This window comes from Budorcas taxicolor, chromosome 15 (genome assembly GCF_023091745.1).
Source record: "Budorcas taxicolor isolate Tak-1 chromosome 15, Takin1.1, whole genome shotgun sequence".
NCBI classification, from domain to species: Eukaryota; Metazoa; Chordata; class Mammalia; order Artiodactyla; family Bovidae; genus Budorcas; species Budorcas taxicolor.
Window position 1 is genome coordinate 75055963 of NC_068924.1, and position 27864 is coordinate 75083826.

The 27864-nt window shown below is 47.5% G+C and overlaps 2 protein-coding genes across 4 annotated transcripts; one reads left to right on the plus strand and one right to left on the minus strand.

Moving 5' to 3' along the window:
- DDB2 (damage specific DNA binding protein 2) lies at positions 1–18704 on the plus strand. Of its 3 annotated transcripts, XM_052652088.1 has the most exons (11): positions 1–101; positions 268–424; positions 1546–1682; positions 2060–2251; positions 13830–13975; positions 15235–15334; positions 15426–15603; positions 15918–16060; positions 17722–17886; positions 18026–18071; positions 18493–18704. In XM_052652088.1, the coding sequence occupies exons 2-11, from the start codon at positions 298–300 to the stop codon at positions 18690–18692; spliced, it is 1434 nt and encodes a 477-aa protein (XP_052508048.1). In that variant the 5' UTR covers positions 1–101; positions 268–297; the 3' UTR covers positions 18693–18704. The 3 variants fall into 3 exon arrangements, with proteins under 3 accessions (XP_052508048.1, XP_052508051.1, XP_052508050.1); XM_052652091.1 differs by lacking the exon at positions 1–101 and having other exon boundaries at positions 169–424; positions 18362–18608; XM_052652090.1 differs by lacking the exons at positions 1–101; positions 18493–18704 and having other exon boundaries at positions 169–424; positions 17722–18033.
- ACP2 (acid phosphatase 2, lysosomal) lies at positions 15530–26021 on the minus strand. Its single transcript, XM_052652092.1, has 11 exons — positions 25905–26021; positions 25246–25341; positions 24871–24957; positions 23806–23958; positions 23598–23696; positions 23430–23519; positions 22870–23002; positions 21983–22065; positions 21760–21866; positions 21460–21635; positions 15530–19717 (listed from the first exon to the last, which is right to left on the minus strand). Exons 1-11 carry the CDS (start codon positions 26016–26018, stop codon positions 19584–19586), a joined length of 1272 nt encoding a protein of 423 aa, XP_052508052.1. The 5' UTR covers positions 26019–26021; the 3' UTR covers positions 15530–19583.
- Between the last annotated feature and the right edge of the window lie 1843 nt (positions 26022–27864).

Consider the following 27864-nt stretch of genomic DNA (forward strand, 5'->3'; position numbering starts at 1 on the left):
GGAGGCCCAGCGCTGACGGCCATCTTTACTTCTGGCAGGTCCGCTGATTTGGACTAGCTCCGAGCCAAATTGTAGGCGGTATCCTTTTTCTCCGGGGAGCGGTGAGGCCCTGCCTTCACACACTTCCCATCCGTCCGCGCGCGCCCCCGCCTTGCCGGTGAGCCTGTTTGGCGGGAAGTTGGCTTAGTTGGCCTACCTGTGGCTGAGCGATTTTCCTCGTCCCCGCCTTGTTCTCCCCAGAGGCTTCTTAATTCTTCCTCGGCATAGGGCATAGTACCCCTTCGCACGGAGGACGCCATGGCTCCCAGGAAACGCCCAGAAGCCCAGAAGACCCCTGAGGTGGTTGTGCGCCCCAAGAGCAAGAGGAACAGAAGCCCCCGGGAGCTGGAGCCCGAGGCCAAGAAGCTCTGTGTGAAGGGCCCCGGTACTGCCTGTGCCTGCTGCTTTAATTAATCCGCAATTTGGGGTTCTCACGCGAAGGCTAGAGTGGGGGATGGGTGCGCATAGGTTTTGAGGCTGGCCCAAATTGTGGGCGCCTCAGGCTATGCATTTTGTCTGCAGGTCCTTTGACACCCTTAGAGCTTGGGCTTAACTTCCTTCAGGTGACGGGACGAGGCAGATGACCTCCGTTACAACAGACACAACCGACTTTTCCAATTCCTTGTTTGTTATCGGCATTTTTACACACTGAGAACTGCTTAAGATAATCCTACCTTGCGTGGTGGTGTGTGTGCTTAATTTCGATAGTCACGATTGTTAGCTATCTGTCCTTGATTTAACTGCGGGAACCCTCAATTTCCTTCCTTCCTTTGAAAACTCTTGGGGCTAAAACCTGGGGCTGTAAGGAAAGTAGGGAACTCAAAAGACGGGATTGTAGATGAAGTGGTTTTTTTTGTTGATGAGAAGAAAGAATGGGTTGTCCAGAGGCAGGGTTTATAGAGATCAGGTCCTCAAATACAGGTTAGTAATCCAGAGTTGCTTTATTCCTATTCTAGGTGGATCTGCCTCCCCAAAAGTAGCATAGTGAATTTAGCCCCATGCCAGACCCCGTGGATCCTGCCGGTTTTCAGGAGAACAGATTGGACTTGGGGCCCACAGCTGGTCACTTCTACATTATTGTAATACAGGATTTAAAAAACTGCTTTTCTTAGTCACTTCCACTATATCGTCTTAAAATCTTTTTATTGTGCTTTATATGTGACTTTTAAATTGTCACTCAACCCTATCACCAGTTTTCCACCCCAAACTAAGAAGAGTTCTGCAATTCTTGTGTGTTTCTTGGGCTCACTTCTCAGGAACCCTGCAAGATCAGTTTCACTTCAGAATTACTGTTTTGGGGAATGTTTTTTGGAAGAGGTTGAATCCCTGCTCACTATTTATTTGTTGTGCTGGGCGAGACTGAGCAGAACCTGAAAAGGTCTTAGGAGGTGATAGAGATTGTCTCTGCCAAAAGAAGCAATAGGGCTTGCTTTCTGGCATATTCGGCAGAAAAATCTTCCCTGCGTGAGATTGGAGCGGAAAATATGTGTCTGTTCTGCTTGGCAGGTTCTAGCAGAAGATTTGACTCAGGCTGCCTTTGGGCGGGGTTGGCTAGCCTGCGGGTCCCGCCGCTATGCAGCAGCATCGTCAGGGCCCTCCACCAGCATAAGCTGGGCACAGCTGCCTGGCCATCACTACAGCAGGTGAGGCGTTTCCTGGCTGAAGAGTTCAGGGGTTTGTATGGTGCCTTTTTAAGCTGCTTGGTGCTCCAAAATTAGATGCTGGGTTGCTTCACTGGATTGTCAGAGTGGTCAGATCACCCCTACCTTGGTAACTGGCCTACTGGGCTCTCAGCAAGATAGAAGTCCTATGCTGTAGGGGTCCCAGCAGGAATGCACTCTGCCTCCTTGATTTCTGTGGTTAGATTATATGTATTGCAAATCTTTTTATGCACAGAGCCCAGTAGTTAGTTTTCCCTTAGTGGGAGAACTTGGCCCCAGGCCTCATCTATGAAGGAGTCAGAGATAGGCAATTTACCCTTGTGTTTTAATTCAACTTAATTCTTTTCTCTCTGTATTAGGGTCTCCAGCAGTCCTTTTTGAACTCTCTGGCTTCTTACCGGATATTCCAAAAGGCTGCCCCTTTTGACAGGAGGGCCACATCCCTGGCGTGGCACCCAACTCACCCCAGCACCCTGGCTGTGGGCTCCAAAGGGGGAGATATCTTGCTCTGGAACTTTGGCATAAAGGACAAACCTACCTTCATTAAAGGGGTGAGCAGTACCCTTTGCCAGACAGTAGTACTGAAGAGATGTTTGCTGAAGGGATGAAAAGTCATCCAGTAACAAGGAGATCATTGGGATCAAAAGTAACTGGGTATTTTCAAACAAGTAAATGGTGATGGTACTCAACTCTTTATAGAAGGCCTGCCCTTAAAATATTAGCCACTATGATACACTAATCATCCTCGTAAGTCACTTATAGGATCTAAGCCGCTTCTTACCTCCTTGACCTCATCTTGTACTGTTGTCTTCCTCATTGCCTATGCTTTAGCCATACTAGAGACTTCTGTTCCTGAAACTGGGTCTTTGGACTTGCTGTTCCCTTTGACTGGAGTGCTCTTTCCCGAGGTTTTTCTCATGGCTGGCTTCCTCTTACCATTTAGGTCTCAGCTTAATATGCTTCTTCAACAAGGCTTATTACTGACCGCTCTGCTTACTCACTAATGACTCTCCACCTCATTATTATCCTCCATCACTTCCCCCCCCAACAATGTTTATCAATATCTGAAATGTTTTCCTTATTTGTATGTCTTTGCTCACTGAAAAGTAAACTCCACGATGGCAGGGACCTTGTCTTTCTAACTTAGCACCGTATCCCCAGTACTTATAGCAGCTGCTCTGTATTTGCTGAATGAATGAGGGCCTTGAGGTATAACTGGGCAAGTCAGATGTATACTTACAAGATCACTGACTGTACAGCGATACAGATGCTAAATGCTACAGAAATGAGAGAAGGAAGAATCTCTGGGAATTAGAGTTGATAGGGAAGGTTTCATGGATGAGTGAGATGTGAGGAAGAACAATATTTAGGTAAATGGAGAGAAAAGGAGGAAAGGCAGGGTGTGTTTGGGGCAAGGTTTGGCAAAGAGCTTTTTAGGGATGGTCTTAATTGTGCTAGTGTTTGTCATCAGTTGCTAAGGGGTTGAGAGTGTTGGGTTCTCCACCAAAGAGAACACTCTTACCTTGCCCAGTAGGGGACTGGGATTGGAGGGCTATACTGTGAAAGGTGACACTCTGGGTTTAGAGCAGGAGCTGCAAATTCACATACCTAAAGAAGCCAGACAGATAAAAGAATGATGCAGGATGGTGGTTAGTGATAAATTGGAGATGGTTGACAGGTGAGAATGGAGGTCCTGTGATATCAGATCTGAGTTTTTCAAATGAAGTCTGAAATGTTTGGATTTTTAAAAATTGTAGTGAAACACATAAAGTTTACCACCTTAACCATTTTTTAAGTGTACAGTTCAGTGCCGTTGAGTACATTTACGTTCTTGCATAACCAGTCTCCAGAACTTTTTTGTCTTGCAGAACTAAAACTCTGTAAACATTACCACAGACTTCCCTTTCCCCCTTCTCTCCAGACCCTGGCAACCGCATTCTGCTTTCTGTCTCTTTGATTTTGACTGACTGTCTCATACAAGTGGACTCAGAAAGTACCTGTCCTTTTCTGACACTTATTTCACTTAGCATCATGTCCTCAAGGTGCATCCACGTTGCAGCATGTATCTGAATTTCCTTCCTTTTTAAGGTTAAATAATATTTCTCTGTATGTATACACCACATTTTTTTTTACCCATTCACCTCCTGATGGACATTTGGGTTGCTTCCACCTTTTGGCTTTTGCGAATAATGCTGCTCTGAACAGGGTTGCACAAATGTCTCTTCGAGTTCGTACTTTCAGTTCTTTTGGTTATGTACCCAGAGTGGATCACCTTGTAACGCTATTGTTAATTTTTTGAGGAACCATCATACTGTTTGCCATAGCGGCTGTGCCATTTTACATTCCTGCCAATAGGACACAAGGGTTTTAATTTAAAATATCATGATTTTTAATGTTGGGAACCAAATGAAATTGAACATGCTCTGTACCTAAACAAAACGCATTTGTGAACTGGATTCTTCATTAGCTCACTGTTTTTCTACCTCTGGTTTAGAGGCCATGGCTAAACCCAGGATGAGTTCTTTTAAACGGACGGTTTGGAGAACAGCTCATCAGAAAAGGCCAGGTTAGACAGACTTGAGAGATTAGGATTCAAGCTATGAGATTATTCAAGAAAATAAGTGCCTGAAGCCTGAAGAATGGCTTTCTGTCCAGCTGGTGAGACAGATGACCACCAGGAAGTGGAACTTTAAGTTGAAGTCAGAACCTAGAGCTCAAACAGGAGGAGATTTGTTCACCGCCTCCCCGCAAGCAGCCAGGATGTGCGAATAGAGAAATTTAAGAAATAGCCTAAGAGTGTCCTGGGGAAGAGCTTCCTGACTAAAAGAGGAATGATAGCTGCTTTGAACTTGTGTTGGGGTGAAGGTGCTTTTGGTTTCATCACCCTTCCTTACGATGTGTGTTTAGGTGAAGCTTCCTCACGCTGTTGTGGAGATTGGTTTGGGCATTTAAACTGTGTGACTTGCAGGGAGGTAGGCTGCAGCAGAAGAAAGGTTTGGTGGTCTGGAGTACTGTCTGTTTTTACTCCCAGAAACCGACAGCAGAAAGTTGATTTGAAACCAGTGAGGGAGGGAGAAGCAGTGCTTCATTTTATCTTTTCTGTAGCCATCTGACCTTGGTTCTGATCTTGATATCTTTTAGGCCCTTGGCAAGAGGAGATGTGTTTAATTTTCAAAATGATTATTCTCATTGTAAAAATTACCTGTGCTCATTGTAAGAAATTCAAGCAATACAGGAAAAAATACATATATAAAGAATAAAGTAACTGTTACCTGAAATCCTCATATGGGGCATCTTTATGTGTGTGTAGACACTATTATACACACCCATTCTTTTACTTATATTTTTATATAAGTGTTCTACCCTAGAATCTGTTGTATTTTACTTATTAGATCATATTCTGGTTTAGTCATCTTGTACCAGATGACGACCACTTAAAAATATCTTATTTCCTTTTTTTGTAATGTCTTTGGTTTTGGTATCAGGGACGTGTTCCCTCTATTTGAATTTTCTGGAATAGTTTGTGCAGAGTTAGTACTATTTTTTTCTTAAATTTTTCATAGGATTCACTAGTGAAGCCATCTGGATCTAGAGTTTTCTTTGTTGGAGGGTTTTAAACTATATTTTCAATTGTTTAACGGCAATAAGGCAATTTAGGTTATCTGTTTCTTCTTGAAGGAGCATGGCAGTTTGTCTTTCAAGTAATTTGTTCATTTTATCTAAGTTGTTGAATTTAGAGGCATAAAGTGGTTTATAGTATTACCGTGTGCTCAGATGCTCAGTCGTGTCCAACTCTTTGCAACCCAGTGTACCATAGCCCGCCAGACTCCTCTGTCCATGGATTCTCCAAGCAAGAATACAGGAGTGGGTTGCCATTTCCTCCAGGAGATCTTCCCAACCCAGGATCAAACCTGAGTCTCTTACGTCTCCTTCATTGGCAGACGAATTCTTTACCACTAGTGCTACCTGGGAAGCCTTGTATCTTTTTAATATGCATAGGATATTTAGTAATGTTCCCACTCATTTTATTGGTACTGGTAATTTGTGTCTTTTTTTTTTTTTTAACCCCGATCAGTCTTGCTAGAAGATCATCAGTTTTGTTGATATTTTCCAGTTTTTAGCTTCATTGATTTTTCTCTGTTGTTTTTCTTTTTTCTTTTTTTTCCTTTTTGCCCCATTGTTTTTTCTGTGGGTGTAATTTACTTTTCTTTTTCTGGTTTCTTAAGACAGAAACTTGGATTTTTACTTGATTTTTTTTTTTTTATTGTTTTCTAATACCACCATTCAATGCTATACATTTCCCTCTATTTCTCTAACTGAATCTTACAGATTTTGTTGTGTTTTTGTTTTCATTCAGTATCAATTACTTTCCAAATTCTTTATGATTTCTTCTTTTTCCTATGGATTATTCTGAAGTATCTGTTTAATTTCTAACTATTTGGAGATTGTTGCGATATCTCTGTTACTGATTTCTAGTTCAATGCTGTTATGGAACAAAAGACATTATCATGATTCCAGACCTTTTATAACTTAGCATATTGACTGTCTTTGGAGTGTTCCATATGCATTTGAAAAAAGATGTGTACTCTGCTGTTTTGGAGTGAATTACTCTCTAAATGTCAGTTTGGTTACATTGGTTAATCACTGGTTAATCACATTGAAATCAGTTAGGTTACATTGGTTAATCACATTGAAAACCACTGATCTGCTTTCAATTCCTATTGATAAATTTGCATTTTCAAGACATAAATGGCTTGCATGCCAAGTTGCTTCGGTCGTGTCCGACTCTTTGTGACCCCCATGGGCTATAGCCCTCCAGGTTTCTCTGTCCATGGGATTCTCCAGTCAAGAATAGTGGGGTGGGTTTCCATGCCCTCCTCCAGGAGATCCTCTCTATATAAATGGCACTATATGATATAGACTCTCTTCTTTTCCCTGGCTTCTTTCATGCAGTATGAATATTTGAGGTTCATCCATATTTTTGCCTGTATCAATAGTTTCTAGTAGTGTTCCAGTGTATTGATATACCAGTTTATTTATCCATTCATCTATTGAAGGGCATTTAGACTTTTTCCAGCTTTTGACTGTTACCAATACAGCTGCTATGAAGATTTCATGTACAAGTCTTTGTGTGGATATACGTCTTCATTTTTCCTGAGTAAATACCTGGTGGTGGAATGGCTGGGTTGCAGGGTAGGTATCTTTTAAAGATGTTTTTTAAATGAGAAAAAAACTTTAATATTTACCCACATATTTGCCATTTCCAGTTTTTAAAATTCCTTTGTATGATTCAGACTTCCTTTTGATCTTCTGCTTGAAGAGATTTCTTTAACATTTCCTATAATATAGGTTGGTTGGTGATGCATTTTTTTTTCCTGTTTGTCCAAGAAAGTCTTTATTTTGCAGTTTTTTTTAAAGGTATTTTTGCTGGGTATAGAAATCTAGGTTTACAGGATTTTTTATTTTTCTTTAGTACTTTAAAGATGATTTCTGATGTGAAGTCGGCTCCCATTCTATGTTCCTCTTCATATGATTTTTCTTTCCCTTTGTCATCTAAATATTCACAGGATCCAGGGATCACAGCATAGACATCTTGAGTAATGGGATAATTACCCATTATTCAATCCACTCCAGTTGGGATGGGTCTAAAGCAGCCTATACTGTAGATTTTGGCATCACCCTTCTGAGGATTCTGCTTGAGCTTCTGTATGTTAAGAATCTTTTCATTCTGGATGGTGAGAATAGAGACCGTTCTGAGGATTTCTCCACTAATTTCTGATGTCTCCCTTTTCCCACCCCAGCCTTGTATAGTTTCCTTATACACATTTACACAATATTATTTACTCAAAGGCCTGAGGAGACCCCTCTGGAAATATCCATAATGCTCTCTCTCTGCACATCAGCCTCTCCAGCATTTTGCCCTGCTGGCTTTCCCAAGTGTTTCCTGAGCCCATTGAGACTATTAGGCTGTTTGGGTCCTCCCTGCCTATGCTGCAGCCTGGATATGCTCTCCAAGCATTAAATTGGGGCAATCACATGGCTGCCTCATTCTTTTCCCTCTTGTGGTGCCTTTTGGCCAGTGTGTGAAATTATTTCATGTATATTTCCATTTTTCTAGTTGTGTTAAGGCAGGAGGATATATCTGGTTTCTGACACTCCATCATGGTTGGAAGTAGAAATTCATATTAATTTTAATAGTTTCTTTGAGGGATTTAAATTTTTTCCCTATAAAGTCTTGTCACCTGTAAATCATGAGTTTGATTTCTTCCTCTACCATTTTTACACTTCTTTTTACTTGCCTTATCCCATTGGCTGAGACCTCTAGTACCTTGTTGAATGTTTGCTCTAACAGGCATTCTTATCTTGTTCTTGATTATAGAAGGCTTTTATGTTTTACCATTAAAATTTCTTTGCTGCGTTTTATTGTGATAAGCTATATATAACATGAGAATTACAATTTTAACCATTTCAAAGCATACAATTCAATGGCACTAAGTACATTTATATTGTGCAATCATTACCACTATCCATCTCCAGGACTTTTTCTTCCCAAAGTAAAACTCTATACCCATTAAACTGTCTTTTACCTCTTCCCCAGCCCCCCTAATCTGTGTTTTTGTCTCTGAATTTCACAATTCCAGGTACTGCACGTAAGTGGAATTATACAATATTTGCCCTTGGTGGTCTGGCTCCTTTTCCTTAACATATTTCCAAGGTTCATCCATGTTGTAGCAGGTTTCAGTACTTTATTCCTTTTTGAGGTTGAATAATATTCCATTGTATAAATATACCAAATTTTGTTTTGCCACTCATCTGTCATTGAACATTTGGATTGTTTCTGCCTTTTGCTATTTTGATTCAGCTGCCATGAATGTCCGTTTATGTACAAGTTTTCGTTTGAACAAGTGTTTTCAGTTTTCTTGGGTATGCACCTGGGAGCTTGTTTGTTTTTAATACCTTTTATCAGATTAAGTTCCTCTTCTATTCTTAGTTTGCCAGAAGCTGTTATCATGAATGATAATTGAATTTTTTAAAACAATTTTGTGTCTGTTGAGGTTAGCATATGATTTTCCTTATCTATGCTATTAAAAAAACTACTGTTTTTTGTTTGTTTTGGTTTATTACCAAATAAACCAAATTTGATTCTTTTATTTAAATGTTCTTTTTCCCTACTTTTTAACCTTTACGATTATATTTCTAGCAAGTGATACTGCTTCTTCTAAAAACTGTGGTAAAAGCACATAACCTGAAATGTGTCATCTCAACCATTTTTAAGTGCACAGTTAACACTGTATTGCCATTTTTTGCAACAGAGTTCTAGAATTCTTTTATCTTGTAAAACTGAGACTGTGTGCCCACTGAATAACAGCTCACCATTTCCCCTTCCTTCCAGCCCTTGGCAACCACAGGTTTACTTTCTGTTTCTATGAGTCTGAACTACTTTAGATACCCTAAGTTTTGGTGGTTTTGCTGGGGCTATGTCAGAGAATATTCTTTTAGGAAGTACACAGTAAAGTATCTGAGTGTGATGGGACTTCATGTTGGCAATTTACTACCAAAGGGTTCCAGAAAAAAACATTTCTTTCTGCTGTTCTCACAACTTTTCTATGAGATAATTTGAAAATAAACTTTTTTAAAAAAAAGATTGTTTCTTTCTCAAATATTTAGTACATTCACCACTGAAGCCATTAAGATCTGGAATTTACTTTGCAAGAAAGTTTTTAGTTGTGACTCGGTTTCTTTAATAGATATCAGACTATTCAGATTTTTCCTTTTCATCTTCTGTCAGTTTGGAAGTTTGTACTGTTCTAGGAATTTGCTTATCTTCTCTGAATTTTCAGTTTTATTGGCAAAAGATTGTTTATGATGTCCTCTTACTACTTTTTAAAATGTCTAAGATGTCTTTTCCATCCACTAAATTGGTTATTTGTGTTTTCTCCTTTGTTTGGTCATTCTCAGCTGGGATTTGTCAATTTAATTATATTAGTCTTTTCATGGAACTAATGTTTGACTTTGTTGATTTTCTCCACAGTGTATTTATTTCATTCATTTCTGTTTTGTCTTACTCTCTTTGGTTTTAGTTTCTTGTTTGTTTTACAGCTTCTTGAGATGGTCATTGATTTTTAGGCTTTTTTTAACTTTTATTGTAATACTCCTGTGAATATCTGCATACAAGTTTTTATATCAACATACATACTCATTTCTGTTGACTATATATCTTCTTGGGTATATGAATCTTTGGGGCCATATGGTAATTGTATGTTTAATTTTTTTTGAAGAAATGCCTGTGTTCCAAAGCAACTACTCCATTTCACTTTCCCACCAGCAATGTAGGAGGGCTTCAGTTCCTCCACATCCTTGACTGACAAATAAAAACTGTGCATATTTAGTGTACATCATATTGTGGTTTTGTTTTTGCTTTATTTATTATTTTTGGCTGTGTCATGTGGATCTTAGTTCCTGACCTGGGATGGAACCTGAGCCCCCTGCAGTGGGAGCAGTCCTAACCACTAGACCACCAGGGACCTAACATGATGTTTTAATACATGTATATATTGTAAAATGATTTCTGCAATCAAGCTAATTAGTTAACATCCATCATCTTACACATAGTTTTGTATGTGTATGCTCAGAACACTTAAGATCCATTCTCTTAGAAAATTTCACATAGAAAATAGTTATTGACTATAGTCACCATGTTATACATTAGATCTCATGAATAGTTGAAACTTTGTGTCCTTTGACAAATATCTCACCATTCCCCTACCCACCTTCAGCCCCTGGCAACCACTATTCTCTTGCCTTTGTGAGTGACTTTTTTAGATTGCAGATATAAGTGAGGTCATGCAGTATTTAACTGTGTCTGACTTCGCTTAGCATAATGTCCTCCGTGTTCATCCATGTTATCAGAAGTGGCAGGATTTACTTTTTTAAGGCTGAATAATATTCCACTTGATATATATATATATCTCACATTTTCTTTCTTTATCCATTCATTGATCAGCAGACATTTGTTTCTATATCTTGGCAATTGTGAATAATGCTGCAATGAACACAGGAGGACAGAACTCTGAGAAACTGATTTCATTTCCTTTTGATATATACTCAAAAGTAGAATTAACTGGATAGTTTGGTAGCTCCCTTCCGAGTTTTTCATGGAGGAACCTCCATATTGTTTTCCATACATTCCCACCAACAATAGACCAGAGTCCCTTTCTCCACATCTTGGCCAGCGCTTCTTATCGCTTGTCTTCTTTATAATAGTCATTCTAACTGGGTGTGAGGTGATAGCTCGTTGTAATTTTGTATTTCTGTTATGGTTAGCGACGTTGAGCACCTTTTCATATACCTTTTGGTCATTTGTCTGCCTTTGGAGAAATGCCTATTCAGTCTTTGTCCACTTTTTTTTATCAGATTGTTTCTTTTTTTGCTATTGAGTTGTCCAAGTTCCTTATATGTTGTTGATACTAATCCCTCATCAGATATAGTTTGCACTATTTTCATTCTATAGGCTCACAACACTCATTATTGTCTTTTTGTTTATAGCCATCCTAGTGGCTGTGAAATAGTATTTCATTGTGACTTTTATTTGCATTGCCTAGTGACTAATGAGGTTGGGCATCTTTTCATGTGCCACTGACTATTTGTATATCTTCTTTGGAGAAATGTCTGTTGAAATCCTTTGTCCTTTTTTTGGTTGCATCATGGGGCTTGTGGGATGTTAGTTCCCTGACCAGGGATTGAACCCCAACCATGGGAGTGAAAATACCAAGTCCTAAACACAGGACCACCAGGGAATTCTCTTTGTCCATTTTTTAATTAGGTCTCTTTTTAAAATGTGTACTAATTACAATTATTTAAAACCCTATGACTAATAGCACCAATACCTGGATCTTCTGTGTCTTTAAGCTGGTGTTTTCTCTCTTGGTTGGTTATTTGATCTTGATTTCTGGTATGCTGGAGAGGTTTAGATTTGATGCCAAATATTGCATATGAAAATTTGCAGAGATATAATTTGAAGTTTTGAGTGCTCTTACAAAAAGAATTTTTTCTCTCTGGCAGGCAGGTCAGGTAGAATCAGATCATCTTAATCGGAGATTAAAATGATTTGAATGTGGACTTCAGTCTTCACGAGGGATGGTCTGTTTTGTTTGCTCTTATTTCTAGGGTTTCAGGAATCCTAACTAAAACCTGCTTTTTTTCTTCTAAAACCTTTCCTCTTTGACAGGTCTGAACTCTGTTTTTGCCTCCCTTAAGATTGACAGAACTTCTGCTGAGCTTCTCAGCCATACAGCTTTCTCATCTGCATAGGCCTCAGGAGCAAAAGCAGCATTGAAATGTCAAACTTACCTCTGTGCTTCTCTTCTCTCTAGGAGGCTGGACTTCGAAGTCCTTGGTGCCTTGATAGCTCTTCGTTGACTTCAGAAACTTTCCTTTGAGAACATACACCTCATCTACCTTTTCTAGCTTTTCTTGACAGAAGGTTGGCCTGAAACCAGCTAATCCACCATCACTGGAATTGGAAAGTCTCAAACACATTTTCTTTTTTGTATTTTGTCCAGGTTTATGTAGTCCTTCTCAGTGCAAGAGCTGTCAATAACTACTTAATCCACCCTTGCTAGAAGAACACGCTGCATTTTACCTTAAGATGTTTACATAAGTGTTTATTACTAATGCTTTGACATAGAGCCAGTCCTTTCTTGTAAGTGTTCACTGATTCGGGTTCACCTGGTCTTACATAAACCGAATCCATAATACATACTTTAGAGTGTCTAGTTTCCATTTCCCAAAAGTGGAGACATAATTTAAAATCAGTTGTGAAGCAGTCTGATTGCAGATTCTCTTAAGTTTTCACTATTTCCCACCCTAATTGTTTATAAGTATCTCTCCCATGCTTAATTCAACAACTCTTATTTTAGCAAATCTTTATCTAGTCTTTCCAAAGTGTTCAATATGGATTTCATAGAAACCACAGTGGTCATTCTTTTTGCACATATTTCATCAATTTTAATTAAATTACATTTTAATGAAATGTTTTGTGTTTAAAGTTTAAATGTTTAATAAATTACATGTTTAGTTAAATTACATGATTACAATACAAGGTACAACTGACATATCTAGGTTTAAGAACAAACACAACTAACCCTTCATAAGCACAGAACTCAGCTAGTGGGAGCAGATTAACTTACTAGCAGCAAGGGTTTGGTGAACCATGGGCATCAGAATGTTTCATAGAGGGAATGGAAAGTACCAGTTAGTATGCTGAGTGAGTTAAGTGAATGTTGTGTAAGAGGCCTTGTAGAAGTAAGGCTGGGATAGCAACAACATACAGGAGAACTGGAGGAGGAGCCTGGAGGATATACAGTTCTTAAAACAGTGCATTTGATATATAATAAGCACTTGATAAGGTTATGCTACCAATGTTATCATGATTATCTTCATCATCATTGTCTGGTATGTCTGCAAAAAATGAGGCACTCGGGTCTGACACCAGCCCACCTAACCCAGCCATTGTTCCAAGCTGAAGCTCTTCTGAAAAGAGCACTTGTATGATACATTATGGTACATCCACACAATAGGATATTCAACAGTAAAATGGGATGAACTATAGATTCACAGAGCAGGCTGGAACAAGCTCAGGGGCATTACACTGAGTGAAATGAAAGAAGCCAGTCTCAAAAGGCTGCATACCATGAGTCACTGATATGACAGTCCATCAAAGGCAAAACTTGTATGGTGATGAAGAACTCATCCCCGGTTGCCAGGGGTGAGGAGTCAGGGGAGGATGTGACTACAGTGGGAGAGCATGAGGGATTTGGGGGGAAGTGGCACAACTGTTCTGCATCCTCATTGTGGTGGTGGTGGTGGTGGTGGTTCAAATCTCTACATGTGTTAAAATTCATAAAACTGTATACCAGAAACAACCAATTTACTGCGTGTTCTTTAAAAAGTATAGAATGAGGACCTTAAGAAACAGTACTGTGGAGAGCAGCCGGGTGTCTAGGCATCCAAGCTGGCCCGGCCCAAGTGTGGCCTGGACGGCTCGTGTCCAGGCAGAGGATGTGCACCCAAGCTCTGTCCACTTCACGGGCCAGTCTCACTCACTGACTTTTTTCTTCCTTGTGTTAGATTGGAGCTGGAGGGAGCATCACTGGGCTGAAGTTTAACCCTCTCAATACCAACCAGTTTTTCACCTCCTCAATGGAGGGAACGACTAGGCTGCAAGACTTTAAAGGCAACACTCTCCGAGTTTTTGCCAGCTCAGACACCTGCAAGTGAGTAGTTTTAACTTGAGGGGAAAGGGCTTCTAGGCTCTCGGAGTAGTTGTGGCGAGAGCATCCGGATCCCATTTCTTTTCCCTAAACCCGGCACAGGGAAGAAAGGGGTTAGCTCCTTTTCACCCTTCCCTCTGACTCTTTAGCTGCTATTCCTCTGGGCCAGGTGGGTTCCTGTTTCAGGAACAGGTTCTAGAACCTCAGCTTTTCTCGGCAAGGGAACGGTCTCAGCTCTTTTGTCAGTCCTTCCTGTATCCGACTAGACCTGGATTCTCACTGGACAAGTCAACATGGCATTAGTCTAAAAAACTACTTCAAGCCTGGAGCAGGAACTAAGAACTTAAGATTCCATTCCCTGCTTTCACTGGGGTGTAATGACCTGGCCAACTCCTTGATGGAAGCCTAAATGGATAAAATCATGTCCACCAAGCACTTTGGACTCCTCAAGAGCATATGGCTAGAGAAATTACAAAATGCTTGTCACTTTGGTTTTCGGTCAGAGATGACTCTGCTCCCGAGGTGTGTGAGGGTGTGGGGTTCTACCTAGCACTGGCTGCCACACAGGGGTAAGAAATACAGGAGCAACGGGACAGGTGACAGATGGACTTACTCTTCCACAAGGAGCCCTCCTCCCGAAAGATGTTTACAAGGGATGCAGAAAGCAGGGCAGCAGAGATTTGAGGGGAAAAGTGTGAACCTGGACTCTCCTGACTGGCTATCAGGATCCCTGACGCTCTCCCCACCCCGACCCGTCCCTTCCTATCAAGTGGTCTCAGGGACGGAAAGCTCGCTCGGAGTTGGTGTGCTTTTTCCCCTAAGTGCTCAGAAGGGGGCAGGAGTTCCTTTCCAGCCAGCAGTGAGGAAGAGTTGGGCAGTCCCTGTGTGGAGTGTCCTCTCCTTTGGCCCAGAGGGTGGAGTAGAGAGAGAAAACAGCTGAGTCTTCCTCAGGGCTCCAGGGGGCAAGCCCCGACTCGAGGACTCGCCTTACGGCTCTGGGTTTGGCTGCTTCAGGGACTCTTACCAAGTGAGGATCCTGAGCCTAGAAGTAACTGGACAAGTTTCTGAGCCCCACCACCCCCATACCCTTCGTCGGGATGGTGGACAAGCCTTGAGTGCTCCTCACTGGGAGTCCATGACAAGATATTCATTCACTCAACAGATATTTATTGACTGCTGTGTGTGAGACATGAGCTGCAGCAGTGAATAAATGCAACTTGCCTCTGTCCCTAAGAGTCTTACAGCACAATCTCTCCCTCCAGCGTCTGGTTCTGCAGCCTGGATGTATCTGTCAAAAGCCGAGTGGTGGTCACGGGAGACAACGTGGGGCACGTGATCCTGCTGAACATGGACGGCAGGGAGGTGCGTTCTCACAAGCCCAAGCCCTCCCCTTCCCTTCCCAACCCCCAGCCTCGGTTCTGCACCCCAGCCTGAACCGAGCTCTCGTCCGCAGCTTTGGAATCTGAGAATGCACAAAAAGAAGGTGACCCATGTGGCCCTGAACCCGTGCTGTGACTGGCTCCTGGCCACAGCCTCTGTAGATCAAACGGTGAAAATCTGGGACCTGCGCCAGGTTAGAGGGAAATCCAGCTTCCTCCACTCGCTGCCGCACAGGCATCCTGTCAACGCAGGTGTGATATACCAGACCTCGGCCTTCCTGCAGACCCCACCGACCCGCTTCAGGCTCTTTCCTGCAAAGCACGGAAGCCACTCAGCCAGGCCCTAACCCCGCACAGCGTCAGCCAGGCCGAGGTCCCGAGCCCTCCTGTCTCTAGCCAGCCCCCAGCTGCTGAGCCTCTTGGGTGTTTGTTCACGGCCCAGATCACGGCCCTGCCACCCGTCTCTAGGAAGCAGTGGGAGGGAGGTGCCCCTGCAGGAGGCCCGTGAGGGCCAGGATGGGGCCCACCTGGGGTCCCTTGAGCTCAGAGGCTTTTCGCTTTGCCAGCTCATTTCAGTCCCGATGGAGCCCAGCTCCTGACCACTGACCAGAAGAGTGAGATCCGGGTTTACTCTGCTTGCCAGTGGGACTGCCCGCCAAGCCTGATCCCACATCCTCACCGCCACTTCCAGCACCTGACGCCCATCAAGGTAAGTGATGCTGGGAAGGCGCCGCGGACATGGAGGCCTGCCGCCCCAGCCCTCTTCTCGCCCTGGCTCGCTCTGCACCTTTGGTCCAGCTCCGTGAGCCCGTTTTGCTGAGTCTTCTTCATGTCTCTTTGATAAGTGGATTTTCCTGAGTTCTTTCCACGCGGCCCAGATCTCCTCTCTGTGGGGGCACTTTCTGAGATCCTGATCCGCTGTTCGGCCCTCAGTTTCAGCGACCTGTGTGTGCAGCTGATCCATGAGCTAACTTGGCTTAGTTAGCCAGCTTCTCTAGCCTTAACCCCCAAGGCTTCCAACCTTCAAGTCCTCCATGCCTGCCACCACCGCAGTCTGAGCCCCGCCAGTCCTCCTGCTGTCTGGTTTATATTCTTTTCTAGAACCACAGCCCCTCTTCGGGCCTCCAGAGCTCATACCTGCACTTGTGTAGTCAGTAGAGCATAGTTCAGGCGGGCAGACCCCATTCCCCCAGGCCCCCAGGTTAGACCTTCAGCAGATCACTCCCATTAGGGATCCCGACGTCCTCATTTATAAAGAGGGAATAACGGTATCTGACTGACAGGTGGTGGTTGTAAGGTTGAACCCAAGTACTTAAAAGCATGTGGCAACATGCTTGGCGCCTAGGAAGTACTCAGGAAACAATAATGATTTGGTATCAGAATGGCACCCGCGTACCTCAACCCTAGAGTAGGAAATGGCAGCCCACTCCAGTATTCTTGCCTGGAGAATCCCATGGACAGAGGAGCCTGGTGGGCTACAGGGTCACATAGGGTCACAAAAGAGTTGAGGGTCACACGACTGAGCAACTTAGCATAGCATAACGTACCTCGCGTCAAATCCAAGCTGTCTGTAATATCGGCCCTTCAGCAGTTAGTGTTCCCACTGATCCTTTCTTCCTTATCTCCCTCTTGGTATCAATCAGCCAGCCCAACTGACAGTGTCCCAGGTGTGACTTGTGACTTATTTCCAAGTCACTGCCTGTAGCACCTCTTTCTTCCTGCTAACCGTGTCTTGTCCCCTTCAGAACTTCCTTGAAAAGCCTTCTTGGGAAAATCCCATCCAGTTCTGTCATCCCAGTAGCTGCTGGGTTTGAGTGGGGTGATCTGGGAACAGAGGGATCCTCCCTCGTTTCAGCCACTTGCCATTTTCTACTCAACTCCCTGACGTTGGAGGGAGAGCCGTGGGACGAGCTCAGAACCAAGGTCCTATTTAGATCCCTGGGTCGGGAAGACCCCCTGGAGAAGGGGAACAGCAACACACTCCAGTGTTCCTGCCCAGAGAATCCCACGGAGAGGAGCCTGGTGGGCTACAGTCTACAGGTCGCAGAGTCGGACACGACTGAGCAACGATACTGTCGCTTTCACTCGGGTCACGCTGCTGTTAAAATACTTATCAGCTGGTACGATGTCAGGAAACGCAGAGAGAGGCGGCCTGAATGTGTCCTGAGGGTCACAGGAAGGCCAGCCGGGGTTCCACATTTGCGACGGCAGACGCACACGCGCTTGTCTCTTGTTCCACGCAGGCCTCGCCTCCGTTGTTAAACTGCTGGCAGCTGTCTTAACCATTGTTGTCAGTGGCAAAGGTACTTCTGATGTCCCTCTAAACGCTGTTCTGCATTTATTTCTGTGACCTGCCTCTCCATCTCCTAGGCAAGCTGGCATCCTCGGTACAACCTCATTGTCGTGGGCCGATACCCAGATCCTAATTTCAAAAGTTGTTCCCCCCATGAATTAAGGACGATCGATGTGTTTGATGGAAGCTCAGGAAAGATCATGTATCAGCTGTATGACCCAGAATCTTCTGGTATCATGTCGGTGAGGCCTGGGCCCTCAAATAATAAATGGGAGGAGGCAGGGATTCAACCTCTTGGATCAAAAATGACCAGTTACTCCTCACATGCCCCTCTTCTGGTACCTCCACTCCCTCCTCATGCTCATCCCCTTGTCTCTGCAGCTCAATGAATTCAATCCCATGGGGGACACGCTGGCCTCTGTGATGGGTGAGTGTACATGAGGCCAGGCAAGCCCAGCCTACTCCCCAAGGTTCAGTGCGGGCTCACCCCAGCTTAGCGCTGCTCCAGCCACCCCCAGGATATAGGCAGTGAAGATGGTAACCAGGAGCCCACGGTCTCTTTGGACTGAGGGCCGTCCTCGCTGAGTCTTGGCCATAGCAGTGCCTGGCTGCTACCCGGCTTCCTGGTGTCTCCTGACCAAGTGCTAGGTTCCCCACATCAGCTCCAAGTTCTCAGAGGCTGGTGATGGAAGGTGCCTCTGGTCTCACTCCTCCTAGGTTATCACATTCTTGTTTGGAGCCTGGAGGATGCTGGGACTCAGAAATGAGAGACGTTAATGAAGCGGGGGCCAAGCAGCGGCTTGGAGCCCCACGAGAACAAGTTAACAAGAGGCGGCTTCATATTAAAGGGCCGAGGTACTGGAGTCCCAGCGTCGGAGCTGAGGCACTGGGACCACGACATGGGGACTGGACACGCACGTGGACTGAGCTCCAGGAACTCCAGAGTTGGCAGGCTTGCTGCCCCAGGGGCCTCTGCTGTATGTGGCGTGGAGCCGAGCTTCTCTCCTTTCTCCTCTCTGACACACAGTGCTCAGGTAGTAGTTTTTGATCTGTGCTCACTATTCACACGGCCAATAAAACCATACCCAGCTGAGCTTCTGAGTGGATCTTCCAGCTCTGATCTTGTCAAAGGGCTTCTCAGCTCCCCAGAGTGAAGAAAAGGCATAGAACCAGCACTGAGAGTCTCAAACCTTCATTCTCTGGAAGCTGGCTCAGGCCTGTTCTGGGCCACAGTCTAGAGCTGTTCAGCTCACAACCTAGGGATCCCAGCCCCACTAAGGGCGGGGACAGTGGTTTCAGGATTCTGTACCACAACTCACCATCCCCTCTCTGCCATCCCCGACTCCTTCCCAAACACAAACCTCCAACTGGCTCAAGGTGAGGGGTGACAAAGATGCTGAAAGCATTATGTCTCACTTGAGTTAACGGTGGCTTCAGCTGGACAAACTTCACTGGCTGGCTCTTGGGTGACCTGGTTCCCTGACGGCCATTCTTCCCGCTAAAATAAGCACTGAGAGGTGAGAGGCAAGACCGTGTCCTTGGGGCCATCTGCCAAAGACTCTGGGTTGGAAGAGAGAGCAGGGTTTGATAGAGGCAAAGCAGACCAAGCACCATCTCCTTCAGTTTTTTCCTCCCAGGTCCTGAGTGAAACCGGAGCACTTGTCTACATTTCACGTCCTTAGAAGGGAGCACGGAGGAGGCAAATCTCGTTTGGAGGAAGCCAGTGTCCGACACAGTACTTGGTTAACGTTGGGCATGTGGATGCCAGGTGACAGGTGCCTCGGGCCAAGCTGAGCCTCACTTGTTCATCTAGGTGCGGGTGATCAGAGGGAGGCCCAACCCAGGGTCTCCTGTCCATGGGCTGGGGAGCAGCAACAGTCAGGAGCAAGGGCCCAGCCCACCTCCCCTAGGAGGCAGAGGGAAGGGGGCTGAGTGGTTGTCAGGCATGGTCCTCCCCGTCCGGAACGTGGCGGTAGCCAGGAGGCTGGGCCTGCACCCGGAAGAGGACGGTGAGGAGCAGCACTATGAGAAGGAAGAGGATGGAGCCGCAGACGGCCAAGGCCACGATCACCTCTGAGCACGGCACCGGGGGAGGAGAGAGAGGGCACGTCAGTGTTCGTTCAGCAAGCGGTGGGGCACCTGCCGCATGCCAGGTGCCGTTCCCACAACGGGAGACCGCAGGTGGCCGAGGCGCAGTCTCCTGTGTGGCTTTTCCCTTCTAGGAGAGGAGGCGCCATGACAGGCAACTGACAGAAAGGGCAGGTTAGCGGCAGATGCCGTCGAGAGAACCAAAGCCAGGCAGGTCACAGGCAAGGTGTCGCCGAGAAAGCAACAAACTGACCTGAGCCTTGGAGTCACTGAGTGAGACACAGGTCTGAGAGGAGTGTCCTCAGGCCGGTGGGCGGAGCCGGGGGAGGGAGGGGGAAGCAAATGCAAGAGAGAATTAGCTTGACATGGTCTAGGAAAGAGTATCACCAGAGCAGACTGAGCAGGGCCTGGGAGGCCACAGTGAAGAACGTGGGTTTTATCCCAAGTGACGGGAAGCCACTGGACAGTTCTGAGAAGGGTAGTGATGTGCACCGATTCATGTTTTTAAAAAATTTAACTCTGCTGTGCTGACAGACTGGTAGGGCCAAGAACAAAATCAGAAAGAACGTTAGGAAGTACTTTTCAGTACTTCCGGCAAGAGATGGTAGATTGAGCTAGGGAGCCAGAGCACGGATTTTAAAGACTGGACTGGCAGGATATGCTGGTGGTTTGGAGGTGGGGGTCTGAGGAAGGGGGCACTTGGAATAGCACCTCGGGACATGCTGTGCACCTCTGTGGCTGAGGCTGCATCTACTAAGGCGGGGAAGCCTGCAGGGAGAACGTATGGATTTAGACCTCCACTGTGAGATGCCTTAGTGGACATCCACGTAGAGACCTCAAGTCTGCAACTGGATATGTGACCCTGCAGCTCGGAGAGAAAGAGGTCACGAGTCATAAAAAGAACTTAGCATGGAAATGGTAACATGAGGCCATGAGGCTGCGTAAGCTCACTTGCGTAGATGGCATCAGTGGGGAAAGAGCCAGGCTGATGAACCCGGGGCCATCCGCTGGTTAGTGGGGAGGAGAAGCTAGTAAAGAAAGCTGCCTGGGGGGAGGGTAAAGGAAAACCAGAGAAAGCAAGGAAGTGGTCAAAGAAGGAGTGACCGACTCCATAACGCCGCTGACAGGTGAGAGGAGCTGACTTAAGAACTGGTCAGCTGGCTTGGGGGCAAGGGGAGGTCACTGGTCCTCAACAGTGACTTCCGTGCAGTGGCAGGTAACAGAAGCCTGTCCAGTGTGAATCTGAGAATGAGCGGCAAGGAGGTGACAGCAGAGTCTAGGCAACTCTGAAAGATCCCATCGGAAAGGGGAAGAACGGGAGTGGCAGCCGGAGAAGGAGGCGGGCCATAGGAGTCTCTGTTAGGCTCTGCGCTGGGACTGATCCGGCAGAGCGGTGAAACCGAGCACCGGGGCCCACGCAGAGGGGAAAGGAAACGAACCCGGGATGTAAGTGGAAAGGCGGGCCCCCAGCGAGGGCTCACGCCAGCGAGAGGGCCAGGACATGCGGTAGGGGACGGGTGAGACGGTCCTCTCCCTCCCAGCGGCAAGGCTTTCCTCCTGCTGTAAGAAGGGCGTCGCCTGAGGGCAAGGAGTGCATCTCAGGCTGGGAAGGGGACTGTCTGGGAACCTGCACCAGGACTGGAGGTGCCTCAGCCTCTGGAGACCTCTGGGTAGGAACCGGGAGCCATGCTGGGCCTCGGCCAGCACGGAGGCAGACGGCCGCTCACCTGTGTCTGCAGGCCCGCCCGCCAGCTGGCACTCCTGCAGCCAATCCTTGGGCACGACCGGCTCCGTGAGGCGGAGGAAGTCCTGCAGCGGGCAGCGGTTGGGGCAGCCGGGCAGGGTCAGGGGCCAGGGGTCCCTATGACTCTCATTCCGGAAGTACATCTCCACCGAGAAATTCCTGTGGGTGGGTGGGAGGCAGGCGGGCAGTGGTTCCCCAGGCCAACAGCGTCCCCTCAGGCTGCCCACAGCCCCTCCCTCCACTTGGGCGCCCCTCCCGAGGGCAGACTGCGCGCTCCACTCACCCACTGTCCTCCTGGTACAGCTCAAACATGTGGCAGGACGCATAGGGGGCCTGCTCGCCGTTGTAAATCCCCAACGCCATCTGCAGAGCCACCAGCGTGGTGTCGTGCTGTAAGGGGGAGGGCTTCCCATCAGCACCGCTCCCCCTGCCAACCCCAGATACCGAAGAGAGGAGGAACCCAGCTTCCGCGTGCCCTGAGCCCCCTGGGGGCTGGGGGAGCTCACCGCAGAGTAGACCAGCAGCTTAGGGAGCTGGGAGGTGGTTGCCATCAGCGTCAGGTTCTTCCGTATCTGAGCCAGCAGGACGCCTGAGGGAGAGAGTCCCCCCCGTGTTAGCGGCTGCAGCCTTCACCGTCCTCCGACCAGACCTACCTGAGGGCCTCTCACCCTCTGCCAGCCCTGGGTCTGATCCCCAGCAGAGAGGACACATCAGAGGAATCCCACTTAAGAACTTTCAAATTTACAGAAGCAAGCAAGATAAAACAAGATACCTCTATTTCAACACAGATGCAGAAACCTGCCCACTTATTCATAAAGGAGCTATGAGGCCCTGCCTGTGTTGAAGAATTACTCCAGTTGGGAACAAATATAAACCTAAGGCTGCTTCAGGGAGCACTAGACAGCGGCACCAGCCAGGGGATCTCTGTCAGGGGAAGACTCGGAGAACTTCCAAGACGCTGGAAAGGTCTGGCAGCTGGCGCTCCCTTGAGCGCTCAGATCAGCGTGTGGCCTGTGTTATTACTCTTGGCCTTCTTTCAGAATGGCCCCTGGTGGTCCTTTCGGGGAGGTAGGGAGTTATTTGAGGGGACAGAGGGTTTCCTAATATAGATGAAACTTGAGAATATGAATGGCAGAAGAGATACACACACACACACACAAAAGATACACACCAGCCTAACTGTGGTCACTGGTACTAGTGACAGACATGCTAAGCACTTGGGGGACTGGGGAGGCTTTGATGACTGACAGAATAACCAGGGTTCACTGGTTCTCAAAGAGTGGAGAACTCTTCAGGCAGAGAACTGAGTGTGTGAGAAGCGGCCCCCCCTGCAGAAAGTTTCTAACGCTGTCGGGTTCTTTCAGGGGAGTGACATGCTGGTCTAGTCACTCACCCCCCTGCAGCCGGGCCTTCTCTGCCTGCTTGTAGATCCCGAAGAGGAAGCGGAAGCTGAAGTCCTTCAGCCGGCTCAGACGCTGCATGGTTTGGGGCGAGGCCCAGGGCGGCAGGGGCAGCCCGTGCGTCTGCTGTGTGTGGCAGCGGGCAGGTTAGCTCCCCGGCCCCGGCCAGAGCCTCTCCCGGGAGCAGCTCTCTTCCCCACTGGGATGGTGCCTGCGTGTGTGTGAGGGGAGGCAGAGGGTCTGGAACTGGGAGACGTGGTGGAGCGTGTCGAGGAGGCAGGGAACAGGAAAGGAGGCTCGGGTCCCAAAAGTGTGACTCAGCAGAATGGAGCTGGATACCACGAGAGCTCTGGGTGGGGAGAAGCGGGAACTGCTGACCATCAACAAACTTGTTTCCCACTCTGAGGTTCTTTCTCACCCGTGAGGGAAATTCTTCTGTTTCACAAGAGGCAGCTTGCCTGGACCTCCCCAGGGGCACGGCATCAGGCACGGTGTTTTACTTGGCCTGGCCACCGGGCCTGCCGAGCTGTGAGAGAAGACCTGAGCCGCTCACCTCGCAGAAGAGCGTGTCGTAGACATTCCAGACGGTCTCCAGCGTCAGGTCCGTGAGCCCCGTCTCATTGGCCACCATCTCCAGGAATTGCTAAGAAACACGATCAGGGGGTCAGTCCTGCCCAGGGCTGAAGGTTGGGGTGGTGCCCTCCACCTCAGCCCCACTCACTGCATTCTGAACACTCTCGTTCTGATACTCGGGCGTCCGCCGGGTCTCATTCTGCAGCTGTTCAAAGCGGGGGCATGGGCCTAAGGGGAACTTCAGCAGCTGCAGGCCAGAGCGGGTAAGCAGAGGCAGAGAAGGAGTCGGGGATCAGCAGGCCAACGGCCAGAGTCGTTCCTGCCGTCGCCTCGAGAGAAGGGCGGGCCAGGCTTACCCTGTCCTCGGCAATGGGCACGGTGTGGACGGGGATAGGCTGCCAAGAAATGTTTGGGTTAAAGCGCTGCATCCCGTCGGGCGGGAAGAGTCCAGCCAGGTTGGCCTCTGCACTCATAAGCGTCCGGTCAAAGTCTGTGCTTCGCACATAAACCTGCAGAGATGACAACATCAGTCCCACCTGTGGGAGTCGGGGAGTGGGGGCAGCTGTGGCCTCACAGTGGGGCCCCAGTTCTTGCTGTTCACCCAGCAAATTGTAAATCCACCAGGCATCTGGCCTTCTCCCCTTCTCTGGCCTTCCCCACCCATCTTCCAGCCTAGACTGGTGGGGTTGCTGTCTCCCCCATCTGCAAAGAATTCCTGCGGGAATGGCTATAGGTCAAATGCCCCTCCCAGTCTGAAGTGCTTACTCAACAAGGCTCTCGGGTCTGCCAGCCTGCCTGGTTTATTACAACACCTGTCTCCCTTATCGATGCCCGGGTCCTTGGGGGCAGAAACTGTCTTTAATCACACACACACACACACACAGAGACACACACACAGACACACACACACACACACACACACACACACACAATGCTTAATAACTGGCTTAGAGAGCAGGAGAGGAAACAAGATGAGGAACAGAGATAAGCGCCTGTGAAAAGGGAGGAAGAAGTTAGAAAGGGCAAGATCAGGATAGGGCCCGGCCCTCAAGGAAACAGTAACAACCTGAGGGACACAGATTGGATCTGGCCGATGCACTGTTACACGCAGTGCCAGCACAGTGCCTGGCCCGTAACAGTACTTGGATGGAAAGCCTGAGTTACTTCAGAGAGTTGGAAACTACTCTGCGAGGCCCTTAGGTCTGGGCTTGGATGCCTGAACAGTTTGGCTTCTTCCCAAGCCAAGCAGGGGCAACTCAGCCTCCAGAGTTTTGCTCCAGACAGCCCGTGGACGCCTCGTCCTGCAGCTGTAACCAGAGACACACGGAGGAAGGCCACAGTGCCCGGGTCACCGGCAGTCTCCCCAAGGGCAGAGGGTGGGAACAGCCGATCCCTCCTCCTTCGCGAGTTCCCAGCCTTACCTCCTGCCGGTGGTACGAGGCGTTGAGGAAGCCGCGGTAGCGCTGTCGCAGAGCCTGGCCCAGCTCCCAGTGCTGCAGCATGCCCTCCTGTGGGCAAACCCAAGGGTTAAGAGGCCCGGGGAGAGGGATGGCACATGAGGACGATGGGGGCTAGCCACGGCTGCTTCCCACCTTGCGGTTGGAAGCAGATGGGTTAATCTGATCCCACAAGTCGTTTATTAAGGGGTTGATTGTGCGTGCATTGTGTGTGCCCATTTTAATCTGGGCACAGATGAAAGTGAGCTGAAGAAATGTGGCCAAAGTCAGCACCCACATGGGGAAAAGCAGTCTGGTGAGTTCTACAGCTCATCCTGAGAGAGCTGGCTCCTGACCCACCTTGGTTAGCTGACCAAAGCCCTGGGGCCATTTGTCTTCCTGATGGGGGTCCTTGGGATAAGTCTTCACTGGAGAGCGGTCTCCATGTCGGTACAGCTGAGGAAAGAAAGTGGTTAGCCCCGAGGTCAGACGGTCCCCTTGGTGTGGACACAGAGCCAACCTCTGCCCCATGTTGAGAGCCTTAACTCTACCCACTGCGAAAAACCCCAAACTAGAAGTCACTAACTTCTTGCAGCCTCCAGAGACTCTTAACTTGGTTAAGCAGTGCCGCTGGAGACCTCGGGAAAACCGAAAGTACAGGAGGGAAAGGGAAAGAAATGAAAGCAATGTAGGTGTGTTGTGGGGGAGGGGGGACTGGAAAAAAAAATCACCAAAGGTTGCCTTAGAAGTGAATCTCTTATAAATCATTGAACTACATCCCACTCCCAAGGCAGACTCACCAATCTATCCTCTAATACAGAACTCCGTGCACCCTGCCCCCAACCCTAAACACCCCAGGGCTTCACAAAAACTGCGAACCCTGGCCCCCAACCCCGCAGGCCAGTCGTCTCCCCACTCCTCCAGACCCTAGACCCCAGCAAAGCCCCGCCCCTCCCTCCACCAGCAGGCCGGTGCCCTCCTAGCACTGGCCAGCCCTTGGCGACCCCATTTCTCATTACCAAGGTAACGAAACGCAGTGTCCGGGCCTGGGTGGGTGGCATCACCATCAGGTTCACACCAAGAATGAGCTGGAGAAGAGCCGCCCGGCTCCAGCCAAACCGCCTGCCCGCCATCACCGTTGTAGTCTCTGCAGCACAGAGGCTGGAACCCTCTGGGTGACACTTGGAGCAGCCACCCGGACGCACCCTTAAGAACACACGCCGGAAGTGCGCTCGCCGCCATCTTGGTAAAGGCGCGGGGCAGGGATGGTGGGAGGAGGAATCCCGGAGGGAATTCCTGTAGGAGGTTCGCGATCCTGCGGTGGAAGAGGAGCATGGGAATGTAGCGCGACCTCGCCCTGCAGAAAGGGTTTGAAGACCTCGTCTTGGTAAAGAGACCCCTGAGCGTGGATTTTGCCTCTGCTCACGGAGACCCCCGTACCAAGGTGGCTCTTGAATTCGGCTGGACCGTGGCCGGGAGAGCGAGCGCCCCCTCGGGCCGGGGGGTGCCGCCAGGCTTGACCTAGAGCCAGAGCCCGTGCCGAATTGAGGCGAGGGGTGGTCCAGGGCGCCTGTCTCCACACGCCTTACGTCGAGTGGAATTTGAGCCTTGGCCCGGGCTCTTATTCCCTGAAAGAAGGCTTGTTCGGGGTGTAGGGCACAGGGTGTACCGGCCCTTTGGACTTCCTGTGTGCCTGAGGTTGGTCGCAGTCTAGCCTACTGCTCATTTCCTGAGCAGAGCTTAAGGTGTTCTCTCACTTCCCCTTCCAGTGCTTTTCCCTCTCCTCCCACCCGTCCACTTCCAGGTTTTAGATGATTAGAATCGAGATGCCGTGCCTCTTCTCAAAGGGGTTGGGTTGCCCAGGATATTCAGGCTCCAAAACCAAAGCAGTGAATCCTCAGGGGAGACATTTCAGACCAGTGGGGAGATACTATAGGGGTAAGGGAAAAGAGGATATCATACAGTAGGAGAAGATGGGCTTTCCACAGAATCAGACAGAGGCCCGCTTGGCACTCATCGCTAGGATATAGGTGAAGCCAGTCTGGCTTCAGATCTTTGTGACTCTGAACTTGGGGAGGGACTCACTGCTCCAGGAAGTCAGGTCAAAGGCCATTGAGATGCTTTGATTCAGTCTGCCCCCTAGTAGCCAATTACCTCAGATCATTGGAAAAATAAAACCTGATCAGAACATGTGGAAGAAAGCAGAGTCATTATTTTGCCCCAGGACTCCAGATTGAATTATTTACATATATTTCAGGATCTAAACTTTGCTTCCAAAATTGTTATGGAAGAGTGAATAGAAATTGAGAGCTGAAGGCTGGGTAGTCAAAAAGTTCTTAGCCATATTTAGTTACAAGCCCCTTTGTGAATTAGATGAAAATTTAGTCTCTTCTCCAGAAAAATGTCCACACACAAATAGAATTTTGTACACAATCCCAAGAAGTTCATGAAGACCATTAATAAGCTTCATAAATCAGCATCTCTGAATCCTTGATGTAACCTAGTCCCCTTTCTTCACAGATAAGAAAACAAATCCTAAAAGAGGAAGTGACTTGTCCAAGGTCACACAGTTTAGGAGACTGGATTAAAACTCAGGTTTTCTGATTTCTAGTCAAATTGTCCTTATAACAGGCTATTTCTCACAGGCTACTCAAACTGCATTGTTTAACTATATTCAGTGGCCCCCAAATATTTTCAATAAAGAGATTTCTAGCAAAGGAAACCTTTTCACATGGATGGGGTTGAATGGGACATGGTTAATTGACAAAATTCTGCATATTAATGGGAGTTGTTGAATATTTCATTTTAATATGCCCCTTACTCTCCTTGTTGTGATATCAGAGTGTAAATCTCAGGCTTACTAAATTTTGGCACGTAGAACAAAAATCCCTTAAATTCATCTTTTGCTTTTCTTCCCACTCGCTCAAATATTTCTGTTTTCTTTGTGCCTGCAAATATCCGATGTAGGAAGTATTGATG

What these genes read in the sequence shown, in the direction of transcription:
- DDB2 (XM_052652088.1), top strand. Translation starts at nt 298, where the DNA reads ATGGCTCCCAGGAAACGCCCAGAAGCCCAGAAGACCCCTGAGGTGGTT. An exon ending in TGAACATGGACGGCAGGGAG is followed by an intron (nt 15,335 to 15,425) that starts GTGCGTTCTCAC and finishes TCTCGTCCGCAG; the next exon opens with CTTTGGAATCTGAGAATGCA. An exon ending in AATCTTCTGGTATCATGTCG is followed by an intron (nt 17,887 to 18,025) that starts GTGAGGCCTGGG and finishes TTGTCTCTGCAG; the next exon opens with CTCAATGAATTCAATCCCAT.
- ACP2 (XM_052652092.1), bottom strand. Translation starts at nt 26,018, where the DNA reads ATGGCGGGCAGGCGGTTTGGCTGGAGCCGGGCGGCTCTTCTCCAGCTC. An exon ending in GCTTTGGTCAGCTAACCAAG is followed by an intron (nt 24,958 to 25,245) that starts GTGGGTCAGGAG and finishes GTTTGCCCACAG; the next exon opens with GAGGGCATGCTGCAGCACTG. An exon ending in CTGTACCAGGAGGACAGTGG is followed by an intron (nt 21,636 to 21,759) that starts GTGAGTGGAGCG and finishes ACCCACCCACAG; the next exon opens with GAATTTCTCGGTGGAGATGT.